General features: G+C 38.9%; 1 protein-coding gene across 2 annotated transcripts in view; it reads left to right on the top strand.

The window, feature by feature from the left end:
* The first annotated feature begins 332 nt into the window (after window positions 1–332).
* grb10a (growth factor receptor-bound protein 10a) overlaps window positions 333–17,325 on the top strand; it is a 63,233-nt gene continuing 46,240 nt past the window's right edge. The window contains exons 1-3 of one of the 2 annotated variants that reach the window (XM_051872746.1): window positions 334–577; window positions 7,805–7,915; window positions 12,864–12,957. In XM_051872746.1, coding sequence (XP_051728706.1) covers window positions 7,865–7,915; window positions 12,864–12,957 — 145 coding nt within the window. In that variant the 5' untranslated portion in view covers window positions 334–577; window positions 7,805–7,864. Of the gene's footprint in view, window positions 578–7,804; window positions 7,916–12,863; window positions 12,958–17,325 lie in introns of both variants that reach the window. The other variant, XM_051872747.1, reaches the window with a different exon arrangement.

Below are 17,325 nucleotides of genomic sequence, written 5' to 3'. Positions count from 1 at the left end.
ACAGGTTGTCCCGCCCTTGTGCTGCTAAACACATCACCAGAGAAGAGGTGTCCTTGCAAGAGGGAGAAAAATTATGATGGTACATGAATTTAAAAAAATAAAAAATTAAAGATCATAAATGTATAGTACATATAGCAATATTCCATAAAAAAATAAGAATTGTGAATTTTGATTTCATGGTGACTTTAGGTCTTCCATAAGATGTGCTGTTTTTACCTTGTTGATGTGCTGCTCATCCTAGCACAGATTAAACAACCAGTCATAGATCATCCTAAAGGCTACCCCTGAATTTAAGAACAACGGGTTAAAGTAGGCGGGTTGTAACATAGGAGGTGTGTCTTGTGCCTAAAGGGGGCGGGGCTGGAAGAGTTCCTCACCCTCGTGTGTTTGAAGCAGTCAGCTGAGCACAACTTGTGCGGACGCGGCTCTAACCTCGTACAACATGCAGGATCACATGGAAAACGTTTAACCCTGTGCAGTTTGTCATTCCACCGTGTAAAGAAAACAATCCAGTTAAACACCCTACCTTTTAATTCAACTTCTCCGTTCTTTTCAAGTGAAGATTATCAATTTGAAGGTGAGTATGCCAGACTGTTTGGATGGATGGGGGGGCTGTTTTGAGAACATATGGTTTCGTGCTCATGCTTTTTCTAGAGATATGGGGGATATAATTTAGGAACATGCATTTATAACGTGTTTTGTATGTAATTTACATTAAAACACACCAGTCAACAAAGGAGTAGCTTAGCCTATAGTTTACAATAGGGTCGACTTAAAGTAAACTTGCACACATATAGGTTTTATGAGTGAAACGGTCTCGAATAAAGTCAGGTCTGCTGCCAATATACCGGTAAACTTAGCGCAGGCGTGTTTACAAACAACTTAAAGAGTCGATGTATTTCTAGATCGTATAGATTCTCTTCTGTGTCTTACTGTGAAGTTATATTTTCTTTAGTGTTGGTAACCGGATTAATTTTAAAATATTGAAACCGAATGATTGTCATGATGTGATTTCCATATTTTGTTAATAGTAATCGGACGTGCATTCTTCCGTCGATGCGGATACCGTATTGAACTATTGACAGTTTTTTAACGCACTACTACTCAGCAAAGCACCGCTACTGGGTAAACATCGCGAAACATTGGATTAGAGTAGTCCCCGCGTATAACTTTATTTTTAGTGGGATAAAAACATACAGTGCGACCAATGTAGTCCAGTTCGCCAGATGGATGACCCCCGTGAGCCGGCTGTTTTTAGTGAATCAAAACCAATCAGCACGACTTGTGTAGTCCAGGGATGAACAACTTGGAGGGACACTGTCCTCCAGAGTTTAGCTTCAACTCTGATAAAAACTCACCTGCCTATAGCTTTCTAGTAATCATGAAAACATTGACTAGCTTGTTCCGGTGTGTTTGATTAGAGTTGGAGCTAAAATCTGCAGAAGAGTGGCCCTCCAGAACCGAAGTTTCCCATCCCTCATATTCACGAACGAATGACTCCCATGAGCCAGTTCTTTTTAGCGAATCAGCATCACACTTGTGTAGTCCGTTTTCAGAGCGAATGACTCTTATGAGCCGGTTTTTGTAGTGATTCAAAAGTACTTATGAATAATCTGAGTGGTTTTTGAAATACTTACTGAACAGCTGTTACTTTTGTCGTGTTCGAAAAGAAGCAAGAAAAGTTACTGTTATGGCGGGCACGTGTGAGAGTGTTAGTTAGTCTACTGACTGAGTTAAAGGTAGGCTATACATTGTTATTGTTGGCTAATCAGTAGTTTATCATGAATGAATGACTGAATGAAATGTTACCACGTTTATTTAGTATTTTGTTTTCATATTTCATGTATAGGGACAATTATTGGATTGTATTTATGCCATCTCTAAAAAGTCTATTTGGCACACCTTTTGAATGAATTGTATTAGGCTACTTTTATTTTGGATTTGATTTATGTTGAAATCTGACATGGGTGAGTCCTATGATTCCCATTCTGAATTTTGATGCAGAAATTGCACATTTGCTCTTTTAGTTTTTGGTTTTAAGATAATAATCTCATATGAGAGGAGTCTCATGCTTGATATTGTTCTACAGTGTGCTATTAGATTCAACGTAGTCTTACATTATGGGATTGTGCAAATGTTTGATTTGCATGTCACAAATGCAAATGAGCAGTTTTTCATTTCAAACAATTGCCCAAAGAAATTGTCCAGAGAAGTTATGTAATAATCTTGTGCGAGAACTCTCTCTTTCTCTCTCACACGCTAACACAAAGGAGGTGTATCTTTTTTTCTTTTGTCAAGGAAGGAAGGGAAGTTGTTCGGTGGTTCTCTAACAATAGACTGGCCGAGTGCAGGGGTTGGATTTTAAAAGGCATGTTCAGGCACACATATATGAGTTTGTCATTCTCCCTCTCTCACACACCTCAACTAGAAATGTGTGGGTTTTATTTGGCAGAGATTCTGCAGAAAGAAATGAAGCAAGACGACAACTCCAAATTGCCGCCTCCAGGGCTAGAGAGTTTAATTTAATGTCATTTTAGTTCACAAATTCATATACATAGTGCTTGCTAAGGGAGGTAAGAGTAAGGAGAATCTTGATAACATCAAGCACGTCAACATATTCTTGTTCAGATGGCACAGATTGTACCTTACTTGACTTGGCACTAGTTTTATCTTTAAGCCAAGGTGACATGTTAGTATAGTATATGTAGCCTATAGTCATAAAATTAGTCATATAGTTAGGTGTTTGATATGTTCTATAGTATCTTAATGGGAAGGTTATTTATACTAACAGTAGTTTGTGGCAACAAAACGACCATAAGTTATCATTTTTATTGAAAATTTTAGTTGATAAAGGGATATCATTTTCCTTCTTTTTCTTCTTTATCTTTCATTATCCTCTAGTCTCTCTGATGTTGTTTCCCACCATCCTACTTTATTTGGCTACATCTCTCAATCTTTAACTTCAGATGTAAGTGTTCAATTTCATCCTAAAAATAAACAAATCACCATGTACTCTGCAGTCCTGTGAAACAGCAGTTAGCTTGCTAAAAATGAGAAATAGAGAAAGTGAAAAATGTGGAAGAATAGTTTATGCACTATTATTAGCTTTGGCCACATAGAGTCTTGGGGGGGGAAAGAGAGAATAAGGAAAAGTGCAAAGGTTTTGAAAGGGAGAGTAGTGTTACATGTGCTCTTAATTTAACCGTTGGTGACTGATCCAGACCCAATGTGTTTGTTTTGGTCAGAGCTGCTGAAGTCTATACAAAAGTGGTTTCGGTCAATCCAAAGCTGGTCTATTTAGAGCAAAAGTGCACTAAAACTACACATGGACTGTCATCCAACCCGTCAAACCCATCCAAGCCATCAAACTCCGCTGGCTCACATGGACAGTTAGTGGGAACTCACGTCGGTTTGCGTTGTGCTTCAGTCTGTCTCCAGTCTGATTTTTCTTTTTCTCGCTAGCTCTTTTGTTTGTGTGTGGTCACACGGGTGGTCCATGTTAGAAAGATTCTGACCTGATTTTGGAGTCTTGGAACACACACATACCCAGCTGCCTCCGATGGACCGTCAGTCCGTCACAGGGCAGTAGCTCTTTTGATCTCCCCACCATACCACCACTGCTGGCTTCCAAAGCCTAAAGATCTTCAACGCAATCCAATATGACACAATGCACTGTTCTAACTTTTTCCCATTCACAGCAAAAGCTTAACCTTATTTTGTTTAACTTATATCTTTTGAATCAATTCATGTTGACCTTTGACCCGAATCACCCTGTTATCCATTTTGTTTTAGTACTTATATCATTATGCTGTGAAATTCACCTGTAGCATTTAAAACTATTTATTTTAGTCTAAATTTTTTATTTTTTATTTATTTCTACAAAATATTGGTCATTTATTGGTTATTGGCTAATAGAGTCCACCTGATCTATCACTCATTGGACTTTACATAACAGACAAATACACTACTATGAGTAGAGCTAAAAGACGTGCATGTTTCTTTCTGAGGCATTATCATCCACATGGATATTGAAGTCACCGAATTCTACACATGTGTACCACTTTTCACGCCATCCTATTGATTAGCCAGCTGTAACCCTGTATGACTCCGATGTAAAGAGATGGATGAGGCATCCTGGCATTCCCCAGCATACATTACTGTACTTGTTTGCATTTAGTATAGACAAAGTTGCTGTAGACATGAAGCTCAAGGTGTCTTTTTTTGGATCCAATTGACGTGGTTGACCTTGCGAAGGGCAAACCATAATGCCTATTCTTTCTCTACAGGAATTCCCAACCAAAGATGGTGGTGGGTGATTCTTGATGTAAGAAAAGAAAGTAGGTTTCAGACTGACTGCTTGTCTTGTTCTCCTAATTGAGCAGTCCAGTAAAAATGGTGCAACTCTCCTCTATTATAAAGGAAAGACGGGCACTTGACCTGTGTTTATGTGCACACTCAAGGGAGGCCAAGGACAGAACATTCTTGGAACGATCATCTAGGCCTTGAAATTCCTCAGAAGACATGAGAGGCAGCGGTGGGATCCATTCACCCTCTTAATTTGCCTCTCTGATAAGACCATGGCACATCAAGCTTTTCACCCATCTCTAAACAATGAAATTCCCCCATACCAGCTTTGTGTATGTTTCTCATTATCGAGTCTGGTTGTGCTTGGCTTTATACACATCGGTTCTTGTCGGTTCTTGTGCAGAGCGTTACCCAAAACACTGGTGGACCATATCGGTATGTGGCAGCTTTATATAGTGTCTGATATCTTGACAATAACAGGTTGGGTTACGTAACCGAAACAATAGAGCCTCTGTCAATCAGCACTCAAAATGAACTGAAAAATGAATGAAAATGAAGATAAATGAACTGGAGCAATTTGAACTTGGAAAGTTTTTTTGCAATGGATTTCAACATAAAGTTTAGGCCTCTGTCTCTTTTCATTCTTCGAATCACCAGATGATGCAGAGAATGAACCTTTGTGAACTTAAAAAGCACTGAGGCAGTTACAGAAAGTCGGTTTGTCATGCATCTGGATTTCACACAGGCTTTAAAACCTCAACCATGGCAATTTCACAAGTTTCATTAGTATTTGCTGTTAAAAATGAGTTCATTGTTGTTGTGGTTTTCAGATTATGACACAGGGTTTAGTGTGTAGTGTTTAGTGTGTCCAGAAGTTTTAGACAATACCATACTCTTTAAACACAAGCAAGGCTTCTTTTCAAGTATAGCAATGATTGGCAGTGTGCTCTTTAAATTTATCCCCTATAAAGCCCCACCACTACAGCCAAACATATTCACATCATCTTTGAAGTGTCTACCACTGTTTTTTGCATCCCACCATGAGTATTACATTTTAAAAATGTTTTATAGTCTGTTTTTGAACACAAGCGTAATTTGCCTAATAAGCCCAATTTTATGGGCTTCCTCAAGATTAGTCAACTAGTCTTTCAGGGAACTCACCCACTAATCATTTAAAAAAAAAAAAAAGTACTTGATTTTCATGTACCTGATTGAACTTTGCTGGCCTAATAGAGACAACCTAAGAGTGTGGTCTCAATCATCAGCCAGTGTCTCTGTGTGTATGTGCGTGAATGTGTGTCGCTTTTCTTCTCTGTCAGTATAATGAGCTTGGCCATTGATGCGTAGCGGGCCTGAACGGCCTTTCAATGCTGGATGTTAATTTGAGGTTTTGCTGCCGTGCTCATGCCGTTCAGTTGCTCCAGAGTTGAGCCTTGAGTCCAGCTTTTAGCACCACACATTTGGGCTTACTACTCCTTAGTTTGGACTTTCATTCAATGCTAAAGTACCCTGTCAAAGAGTGCTTCCAAGCATGTTGGATCAAAATGTTCTGGGATTGAAATCAAAACACCATTTCACTCTCCTCGTTTCTTTTTCTCCAGATCTTTCTTTCTTTCATTCTTTCCCAATCCATTTTGTTCCTGCTCACTTTTTAAGCTCTACTCCAGCATAGTCCCCTTCTCCCAGCTCTCTCAAGATAAGAACGAAATGGTGAAGTGCTATTTTAAGTAGTAGATTCTGTCATGTAGCATACTATGTCAGACAAGCTGACCGTCAAAGTACTACAGTGGACAAAGTATTACAGTCACAAACTGCCCATCCTTATCAGCAGCAGAAGATTAAGTTTTACCATATGCCCTGATTAGTATATCTAATATATAGTGGTCAACCGTTATATCGCCAAGGCCAATATACTGGCCGATATTTGGCTTTTTTTTTAATTTTTTTTTTAATTATCAGCATTTTTATACTTGATCATACAGCACTCCCATTCCATGTCTTCATTAGTTTGCTGTCTCTGTTTAACAGCTGTGAGATCTTGTGAAGTGTGTATTTGTAACCTGCATGAACGCGTGTACTTGAATGCGAATTAAATTCGGACAAGAGGGTTTAGCCAGAGATGGTCTTATTATTGGGAGATACGAGGGTCCGTGGCTCTACCATTGGAGAAAGCGTTAATGGCTAAGTCGGATTGAAATTAATTTCTACATTTTTGATTTGACATTGTAATTCTTAATAAAAACTTCTGGTAAAACAACAGACTGGCAGCATGCCAGATTTCTTCAGTAATTAAGGGTGCGTTCACACTTGGCATGTTTGGTTCAATTAAAACGAACCCTGGTGCGATTGCTCTGTTAGTGCGGTCCATTTGAACGCGTGAACGCTGCAATCCGAACCCTGGTGCGCACCAAACGAACAGAACGAGACCGCTGAAAACATGGGTCTCGGTCCGCTTCCAAACGAACTCTGGTGCGGTTCGAATGATATATGAACACAACATGGACCAAAGACATGTAAACAAACCAAAAACAGGAAGATGAGACCCTAAAAATGACAGAATCCTCACGCATATTGTTTTTTTTTCTCGTCATAGTCGCAAGTTTTCCCATCACAGGCATCAGATGCGCGTCTCCACGCAGCAGATCGTTTGTATGTGTGACGGATGGATTCCCGCCGTTGACTCCTTTACACATTTTATAAGCTCTTCACGAGTTTCCAGCTGGCCAAAATACCATCATATGCAGGCTACACACATAGAACGAGCGCATTTACCTCAGCACACAGCATTGTTTTGGATGTTCTGTCTCAAAATAGGCAATACGTCATAAAATCCAACCAATCAGGTTGTGAATGTATCCCTATGCCTTTTAGGTTCGGTATCTTTTGGTTCGGTGATAAAATTGCCAATCTGAATGCTAATCTGACCAGGACTAAATGTTTTTTTTTCTTTTTTGGTCCGGACCAAGTGAACCAAACGAACTGAACTACAAGTGTGAACGCACCCTTAGTCTGCCTAAATGCCAATTTTGATTTATCTCATTGATTTTACTCTTTTGAATGTCTTCATCAAGATTTGTTCAGCTTAGTTCACTGAATTGGTTACTAGTGACACTTTCTGCAGGTTGCATTCGTTAGACCAGTAGGTGGTGACAAATGAGTCTTTTGTGTTATGAGTGACTTACTGAATCATTCACTTAACTGAGTCGTTCAATAATGGCTCACTGATTCAGTTTCCAGTGAATGAAATTTTCCTTTACAACTTGAACTTGAATGTTCTTAGCGGATGCTATAGTCAGTCTTGAAGGCAGGAAAGTTATCACACCCTCTAAAGAAAGAGAAATGAAAAATATGAAAAATATTAACAAAACACTGATTTGTTAATGAACACAACACTACTTTTTAATATAAATGTTGCAGTGATTGACATTGTTCTTATTTTTAGTGCTGAGATTCAAGATATTTTCCATATGAACCAATTCTCTCTCTGTCTTTCTCTCAGGCTGTTGCACAGGGTTTTGGAGGTGCATGTGACTGCTCATCAACTGAAGTGATTCTGAATATGGCCTTAGCTGGATGCCCAGACTACTTCCTCCACCATCCAAACTACCAGGTAAACTCTAGTGTAGTTGTAGTGTTCTCTCTGAAGCAATGGATTCTTCAGAGCTTTCAAGTTCAGCAGGGCACTGTGTCAGTGTTTCCTGACCGTGCTGTAATATCTCTTCAAGCGGAATATGCATGTAAAACCCGAATGCTCACATGCACATGAACAAATCTTCCTGAACCAGCATAAGGGGACTCATCTCTTCAGCGCAACGATTCCCAAGGGTTCTGTGGCATGTCCGCATGCCTTTCGTCGCCATGGCGTTGCCATGGTGGCGCACAGCTGACATGCTGACATGCAAAGTGGCGGCTGTTGCTATTTATACCCGGGCTGCACAGTCAGCCCTCTCTCTATATTTGACTCTCCTTGTCTTCTCGCTCTTTCTAATATCATTCCTTTCGTTTAGCCTTATAAACTACCAGTCCCTTCCACAAACTATTCCTTTCTCAGACCCTCCCCCCTTTTCCCTGCCCCTGCCCCCACCGGGATCGCCTATACAAGTGGCTGGTGCTTGTGAACCTGGCAGAGCTTCAGTGTATACAGTGAAGGCAGGGGTGCGGGCTGCCCTCTGTCTGTGGCCGTATATAACTCTGCAGGGGGTTTCTCAGAGCCACAGGCACCTGGCCCGAATCTTCCCAAGCAGGGGGGCAACACAGCCCAAATATTCACTTTAAGCATACACAACCCAGGCACCCTGGCTTGCACTGTGCTTTTGCTCTTTTTCTCTTGAAGCATTAAAGCATTCTGTTTTAGCATTTATTTATTCATTCATTCACTCACTCACTCACTCGCTATATATCTATGGAGGACCAAATTACAAAAAATTAAATAAATCTTTAAAGACATTATTAAATTCATAAGAAAACATAAAAAAATCCAATATCTTTGAGTTTAAAGGGTTAGTTCGCCCCAAAAAAAAAATTCTGTCATTAATTACATGTCGTTCCATGCCCATAAGACTTTCGTTCATCTTCGGAAGGAAAATGAAGATCATTTGATGAAATCTGAGAGCTTTCTGTCCCTCCATACATAGCTATGCAATTGAAACTTTGACGCTTCAAAAAGTTCAAAAAGAGTTCGTAAAACGAATCCATATATATTGAGCTGTTTAGTCCAAATTTTCTGAAGAGACACGATCGCTTTATATGATGAACAGATTGACTTTAGGCTTATATTCACACACAAACATTTATCAACTCACATGTTCTCTTGATGTGCGAGAACCAATGAGGTTATGGAGCACGTTTGAGCTTCCGCAAGAGGTTTGTTCTCGCGCATCATTTAGGTTCGGTTGAGTTTCTGTTTATGTTCACTGATCAATGTTTATAGGGGCTTTCGCACCGGAGGAACCTTTTCATCGTTCCTAGAACTATTGACTGAAGTACCTGGTTTTTGCCGTGTTCACACCGCAGGAACTAGGAACGATTTTATTTCTAGGAGCTCCTTTTGGGGGAACTAAATTAGCTCCTACTTCAGAGTAGGGTCTAAACCAGCACTATCAATGACATAAGTGTACGTTGATTGGTCAAATGCATGTCAAACACCGGCACCCGGCATTTTTTAAAAATCCGTGTAAACATATTTACTTCACAAACATGAAAAACAACGATAACGGCATTTACCTGTTTTCTGCAGGGTTGTGTTCTTTTCTCCGCCTCGATACTGAAAGTTGTCATAGGAGATTTCATCTCTTAGGCCCAATTTTTGCTCTTTCAGTCGCGTAAATTATGTGTTTCCGTTATCACGAAACCCACGACACACAACAAACACAGCTCCGATCACGGTGTCTTCCATCCACCGGTTTTTAGTGTTTGTAAATGTCGTGCTTAAAGACGCCGCTGTCGGTCGCTTCACAGTTTCTATTTTCGGTGCGAATGCAACCAGGATCATGGCCTGGAGGAGAAATTAGTTCTCAGAACTATCCTAGTGGCTAGTTCCTATAACTGAGTTTCTAGAACTATTTGGTGCGAAAGCCCCTTTATATGTGAATAAAAGCCTAAATTCAATCTGTTCATCATATAAAGCGATTGAGTCTCTTCAGAAAATTTGGACTAAATCGCTCAATCCATACGATCCATCCAGTTTTACGATCTCTTTATGAACTTTTTGAAGTGTGAAAGTTTCAATTGCTGTCAATGGAGGGACAGAAAGCTCTCAGATTTCATCAAAAAGATCTTCATTTACCTTTCAAAGATAACGACATGAGGGTGAGTAATTAATGACATAATTTTCATTTTTGGGTGAACTAACCCTTTAAGTTAAACCAAAGATAATGATAAAAAAATTAATGCAAACTAATGCTAACATGAAATACAATGAAAATGTGTTAATGTGTATGGTAATTTCATAATTAATTTAAAGATTGTTAAAGATTGTCATTGATAATTGTGTGGTATGGTAAAATTGTGCATGCTTATTTCCTATATATTTTTACTATTCAAAGGTAATCTTTAAAAACACTAATAATATAATACTGTTAAATGTAATTATTAAAAACTATTAAAACAAATATCCATTTTTCAAACTGTAGGTTATAATGTTGTGATGCTTAAATTCACTTGTAGCATTTAAAATGACTCTTGAGAGTTGCAAGTCTTAAGTTGCTTGTAGTTAATGAGGATGAAGATTAGGGTCAGAGGTCATAGGTCATAGGTCAAATGGAGACTTGGAATTGTGTTTCAGGTTCATAGCAGGGTGTCTGCTCACCAAGAGCCAAATGGGAAAGTTGAGTAGTTGTTTATGTTTGTCAATGCATTTATGTATCACAGCAGCACCTAGAATGGCCTTGTTGTAGCTTTCGAGGTCAGAGGTCAGCTCCTAAATGCTTTGGTTTTCTAACCACTCGTTGTTAATAGCCAAGGCTCTGCATGAGTCACATGACCTGCTTTCTAGGAAACTCGCTGCCTTTGTTGCCCCGTGGAATCAGCTGGGGGGTTAAGGTTTACATAACGGACACAAGGCCTGGAGCCTGTCCAAGTACAACACACACACACACACACACACACACACACAGACACAGACACAGACACACACACAGACACACACACACACCCTCGCATTCCTCTGTCATCCCCTGCTACAGATCCTGGTGCGTTCCACTTTTATACTTCCTTGAAGAGAGTAAAAAGTATGTAAAAAGCATTTAAAGTTTGAATTTGAAGTAATGCGGCCAAGATTAAACCCACTTAAATGAGAGAATATAAACTGAACACTTTCTGTTGGTGTCGGTGAGCAGCATTTATTGACTTTTTTTGGTCTTTTAACACTGTGCAAGATTAACAGTACACTGGCTAAAGCATTAGAGAAGCTTTCTCAGAGCTGTAAATTTTCCTTCCTGTTTTTATAGATGTTTTTCTCTTTTCTGAGAGCCGGCTGGCTTGGTGCAGCGTGAAGAGAGAGCAGAAGAGAGAAATAGAAAGAAGGCAGGGAGAGAAGAGAGCATGGGGACCTCTGGCAGAGGCTAGTTCCTGGAAACTCGGCTTCCATGTTCTTAGGTTTCCTAGAAAACTGGAAATTGAAAATGTGGCTTTATTTTTATTATTTTTTCTTGGACTACTACTTCTAGCTTTATGCATTCTGCTTTGAATTATATGGTGTGAGATTGTGTGTGCGGTTTGAGAGCACTCGAGCCATTGCTGTGTGCATAGTTTGCCTTTTTTGTTCTTAGTTCTATGTTGATGCATTGGGAATGATTGATGGGACTGTATTCATACACACATATGTGCTTGTAATTACTACTGCCAAAGACATGTTATATAGTTATTTTTTTGCATTGTTTCTGGCATTCGGTACCCATCTCCTCATGCAGTATACTATATACAGTTTTTGTCCATTGCCATCAGTTTGTTTTAAGTTATGCACATATAAATTAACATGTTATTTTACTTTTTCCAGTACATATCCTATTTGATGTATTTCAGAGATCAGGCCTACATTAGAACATTTGCAAAGTTATAACTGGGATGTAAACCAGAACATTCATTAAAGGAATAGATCACCCAGTAGATCATCTATCTTTATATGTGTGTATCGGCCAAAATGACAGTTTATAATTTTTGTCCTTATCGAGCAGCCATACCAGTTTCTTTCAGTCTTCATTTACTTTAATTATATTGAAAAGAGTGACCAGTATTTTCTTAATAAAATGTATCTTTTTTTTTTACTTGGTGAAGGAAAATAAATCATACAAGAACATCCTAAGAGTAAGCAAATGATGACAAAAGAGGTGAATGATTCTTAAACATTAAAAGTAGAGATGCGCCGATACTAAATTTCTCCACCGATACGATAGCCGATTATTCAGAGTGATATCTGCTGATTCCGATACCGATAGTTTGGGGGTTCTGCCTTAAATTAATGATAATCTCATTATAATTAATAAGTAATCATATTTTTAATCATTATATTTTGAAAGAAATGCAAATAAAAACTTTATTCTCTCCATTTCATCAACTTGTTTCAGAGTAATTGGTATCAGTTCTAAACATAAACACATTACTCAAATTAATATTAACACACATTAACTAAATTCTGAAGATTAAATTAATATTTTTTTTAACTTTCTGAATGTTATTAATTCATATAATTACTATTAATATTGAACATCAAACTGGTTTCTTAGCATTTTCTTTACACAAAGCTCAAATGCAGTGCATTTTCCTGCCGTCTTTTGATTGACAGGATATATCGGCCCTGACTATCGGCTGTTTTTAAACTATCGGCTGATAGTGTGAAAATTTGCTACCGATTATTGGCCGATACATCGGTGCATCTCTAATTAAAAGTACCAAGAAAATAATTTAAGTACAATTTCTGTAGCACACCTGGAGTATGAAGTTCTTGTTTCATAAAGTATTAAAGGCAATGTCATCATAAATGACAGCTATGTTCATGTCTCGCATGCATATCCTCCTATATATTCCTGCTTGAACTTTATGACCTCATCCCTTTGTTTCAGGACAATGTTGACCGGACTCCTTCTCACAGACCGTCCAATCTCATTGGTTCAAGCTTCCAGCAGTCGTCCAATCTGAACTCTCCTAATCACCCAGGTGGGTTATTGAAGGGTCCTTCAGTACATTAAATTTTCCTTCTTTTATTCCTGTACATTCATTTACTTCAGGAATATTGCATATGAATGGCAACATTTAATTGCAATGCACAAGCAGCATTGTCCTCAGTGGCATTGTGCAGGTCACCGAGTTCTGTAAGGTCATAGAGGTTACTGGCGACCCCTCCTGTAGCTGCAGCGGTTAGGTTGTATATCCTCCATGAGCTGTGCAAGCCAGGGCCTTCCCTGAATCTCTAACCGTTTTATAGCTGTGAGCAAGGCTGTTGGCCACAGATCTTGTTGTGTGCATGAGTGTGTAGACGTTGTGTGTGTGTGTCCTGCTCTGCTCTCCAGATGCTGCCTTGCTTTAACGTGTCACTACCCTGAAGCATATAGATTTTTCAGAAAGCCACAGCAGGCTTTTGTGTGCGGACATGTATACATTGCAGGCTTGGCACATTGGTCAGGGTTGTAAGAAATACTGACATTGATGCATGCATATACATGTGCTTGGCTGTCTAAATGAGGACATATCATAAAGTTCTATAGTTTTGAATTTAAGGTAATTATAAACTAACCCTACCATTAAATCAAGGGTTTTCAGAACTAGATTTACAGACCCCCATAAGGGAGAAATGTGCTGGGGGGGAAAATGTTAGATTTAGTATTAGGGCTGTCAAAGTTACTGTGTGAATTGGATAGTATTACTATGTAAAATACGGTTTCAAAATCAAACTATATATATATATATATATATATATATATATATATATATAATATTCCTAATTTAGATCAAAGGGAGGGTTTGTCATATTTAGCTAACTTCTGGGGATAGATTTGTAGAGCTAAATAAACACTGTCATGATGGGGACTTCTCATTAACTTCTACTGTTTATATTCTCTGATAATGATGTTTTCTTTCCTCTACTCTAAATCCTCACACAAACTTTTCTGCATTTTTATAAGACATTATTTAGTCTGTGTATTAAGCCGTTTTCCTTGTGGGGACTGTAGAGGGCAGTATCCCATACATAGACACACACATTTGAGGATAGACACACACGCACAGCATGAACACTCATAAATCTTTCGTGTTGTGTTTCTTTCTGGTCATCTGTGGCCAGCCATTGGGTGTGTGTGCATGTGCCGCATGCTTGCACTTACATGCCTGTTTGCGCATTATACATTGAGGCTGGAGTTATATGAGGTGACCTATATTCAGTACACACACACGAAGAGAGAGAGAGTGAGATGGAAAGAGTTGGGCACATGAGGTTGGACCGTCTTCTGACACAGTTCCACAGTGAGGAAAGAGAGCTGAAAGAAAAACAACAGGAAAGAGACAGTGTGTCTGTATTACGCTCTGAAGAGATCGCTATTCTCCTTTATAAATTTACTGTTGGCCGGTAATCTTCTTTATAGATTTCTGATATATATGTTACATTTGTTCTTTAACTATCTGGCCATTTATTTCAACTATTGTTTGTTGTTGGTTGTTTGGCAAAGTCTGAAGTTCATAATCAAGGTATTGTGTTCATCATACAATACAAGCATAAACCTGACTGATTCAGGAAAGTTTGTGAGACTTAGCCAATGAATTAGACACACTCCTCCTTGAAACCCAACCCTACAAACAATTCGGTGTGCAGTCAAGAGTTTAACTTGAAAATGATGCATCAAGGATTCAAATCGGCCCCTATTACACATCAAGAGTGATTTGGAACAGGATTTTTCCATGGTACTATGTACAGAAACATGGTTTTACTATGGTACTTGTTCTAAAACACTCGGCAATATCATGGAAACATGTCCAAAAACAGTATCACCACTGTGCCATGTCAAAAATGTCGCCATGGTAGCATGTTCTGATAAATGCAGCAAGATAATGCCTTCGTTTTTGAAGCAAATATTTAAAAAACATGGTTTTACATTGGTACCATTTACAAAAAACATGGAATTACCATGGTAACATACAAAAAGAACATATCACCTTATACTATAGCATGTTCTTTTACATGTAGCATGGTAATTCCATTGTTTTTGAAGTAAACATAATAAAAACATGGTATTTCCTTGGTGCCTTCTTTAAAAACCACGGTACTTTATGGGAATGTTAGTGTTTGTTAGAGTTGTGGCATTATGTAGTTTAAAGAAATTTGAAATGAATGAGAAGAGAGGAAGGGAGTGTTTGAAAAGGCATATTTGGACCACTTAGCATTGAGAGTAGTGAAGGGGAGATGCTCTTCGACACTCACTTGTACTTGTTATACCTCTTAATGATCTTGTACTTGTTGTACTTCATTGTTTTAACAGTCCTATTCATCGTATGTGCTTGTTTGTGTGTGTGCGCTTGATTTTGAGAAGACCCCTCTCGCGCACAGGACAGTTGCCGAGTTCTTGTTACGTACACAAACACTAACACTCGGACACATGCGGAAGTGTGTGGGTCTGGGGTATGTACGGAATGCACCGTTCGGACGCTGCTAGTATTCTAGTGGAAGTCTGAAGCAGAGCTTTGATTTAGACCTGTTTTTGAATCAGCCTTTCTGATTGGTCAGTTGCCAAGGTAACTCGTGCGTTAGGGAGATGGCCTAGTTAATATTAGCTAGTTAGCTTAAAGGGTTAGTTTGCCCAAAAATGAAATTTCTGTCATTAAATACTCAACCTCATGTCGTCCCAAACCCTCAAGACCTTTGTTCATCTTCAGACCACAAATTAAGATATTTTTGATGAAATCTGAAGGTTTCTAAAGCACACATAAGCTGCGTTTCCACCGCAGGAACTTTCCCCAGGAACTATGAACTTTGGGGTGGTACTCGGTGTGTTTCGACTACAGGAACCAGGGTCTAAATGAAGTTCCAAGTTAAAAAAAAAAATCCCCCTCAGAAAGTACCTGCTCGGTAGGTAGTACTTTTTCAAAGTTCTGGAACTTTCGGGGGTGGGACTTGTGGCGCTGAACATGCTGATTGGTTGAGTTCACACAGCATTTTGATTGGTTGACTCCATGCAGCATTTTACGTATTTTTAACCATAGTTTTTAAAAGTGTGAACAGTAAGACTTGTTTGCTATTCGAATCAACAATGGAGTTTAAAAAATACGATTGACTGACGATGAGTTTCAGGCTTTATTAAGCTTATATGCGGAGGACGAAATCCAGCGGGAACTGGAAAGTCGTGCAGTCCTACGTCACTACACTGCGTTCATCAGCTGGAAAAAAAATCGCTTTGAAAGTGATTCTGATTATATTGTTTCTGTGCCATTATTGGTGTGGACTTTCCTATTCTCATAGAATGATTATTGAAACTTCATATTTATAGTTATCATCATAGTTGTTGTCCTTCGTGTGAACGAGACTTAAGTCAATATATGAAAAAGTGTTCCTGTTAAACAGTGAGCTAGCTTAGCTAAATGTCCTTAGTCTACAAATTTTTACCTTTTGATGCGTTTGTCTGATAGCATGGTCATCTCGCTGCCTTCTTTGCTTTACTAGCCTGGATCGATACTGGATGTCACGTTTCATCAATGATAACAGTTTGACCTGATGAGAGAAAAGCACTTTGGTGGCACACATTGCAGTAGCATTACATTCTAGCATGATTTGCTAACCTTTTAAACACACCAGTTGTTCGAAGAAATCACTTTAGGGCCTTAAAAGCTTGGTTTTTATGGTTCTTAATTGCACAGAGTGCTTCTCAACTGACAGGTCGTGACCCAAAAATGTGTCTCAGGGCTGTTTTGATAAGGTTGCAGATGGCAGAGGACAAACAATGCTAAATGCTAATTATAAAATGTAATACTGTGGTTTTTCTTCAGGATCTCAAGTGGTGACCCTAAGTTGAGAATCACTAGGTAAAGCATTCATCAAGTTAGTGAAAATACAAATGCTGAGTATTGAACCTGTCTTGCTTGCTTCATTTAACAGGCATGTAGCGTCACATGCGGCCGTTATTACAGAGTTATTCCACGAACCACCTGCTGTTCCTCCCACAGCACAGAATACATGGTGATGACCTGTTTTCTGTGAGGGAGTGAATATTTGGTTTTGGAAATGTCAGTGTTGAGGAATCACTGTCTCAGTGAATGAATGTGAATGTGAGGGGTTCGATCAAGTCAGGGAACACTAGGAAATGTGACCAAAGGGCTGACCACTTGGGTATTTACTCATTTAACCTAATACTGCCATCTTGTGGCAATTTATTGCTAGTTGCACGGTACATATAGTGCATAATTTTCATGATTAATGCTAATACTGTTCACATCTCACATCTTTAGCCACTACACCACGGCATCTCAAGATGCAAACAAATATTTTTGAGTAAACAATCCATACTCAAAAGAAAATAACTAGAAGCACAAGGGAAAACTAGC

This window comes from Ctenopharyngodon idella, chromosome 19 (genome assembly GCF_019924925.1).
Source record: "Ctenopharyngodon idella isolate HZGC_01 chromosome 19, HZGC01, whole genome shotgun sequence".
Classification (NCBI taxonomy): domain Eukaryota; kingdom Metazoa; phylum Chordata; class Actinopteri; order Cypriniformes; family Xenocyprididae; genus Ctenopharyngodon; species Ctenopharyngodon idella.
Note: the sequence above shows the minus strand (reverse complement) of the source record. Positions and strands in the feature narration are given on the sequence as shown.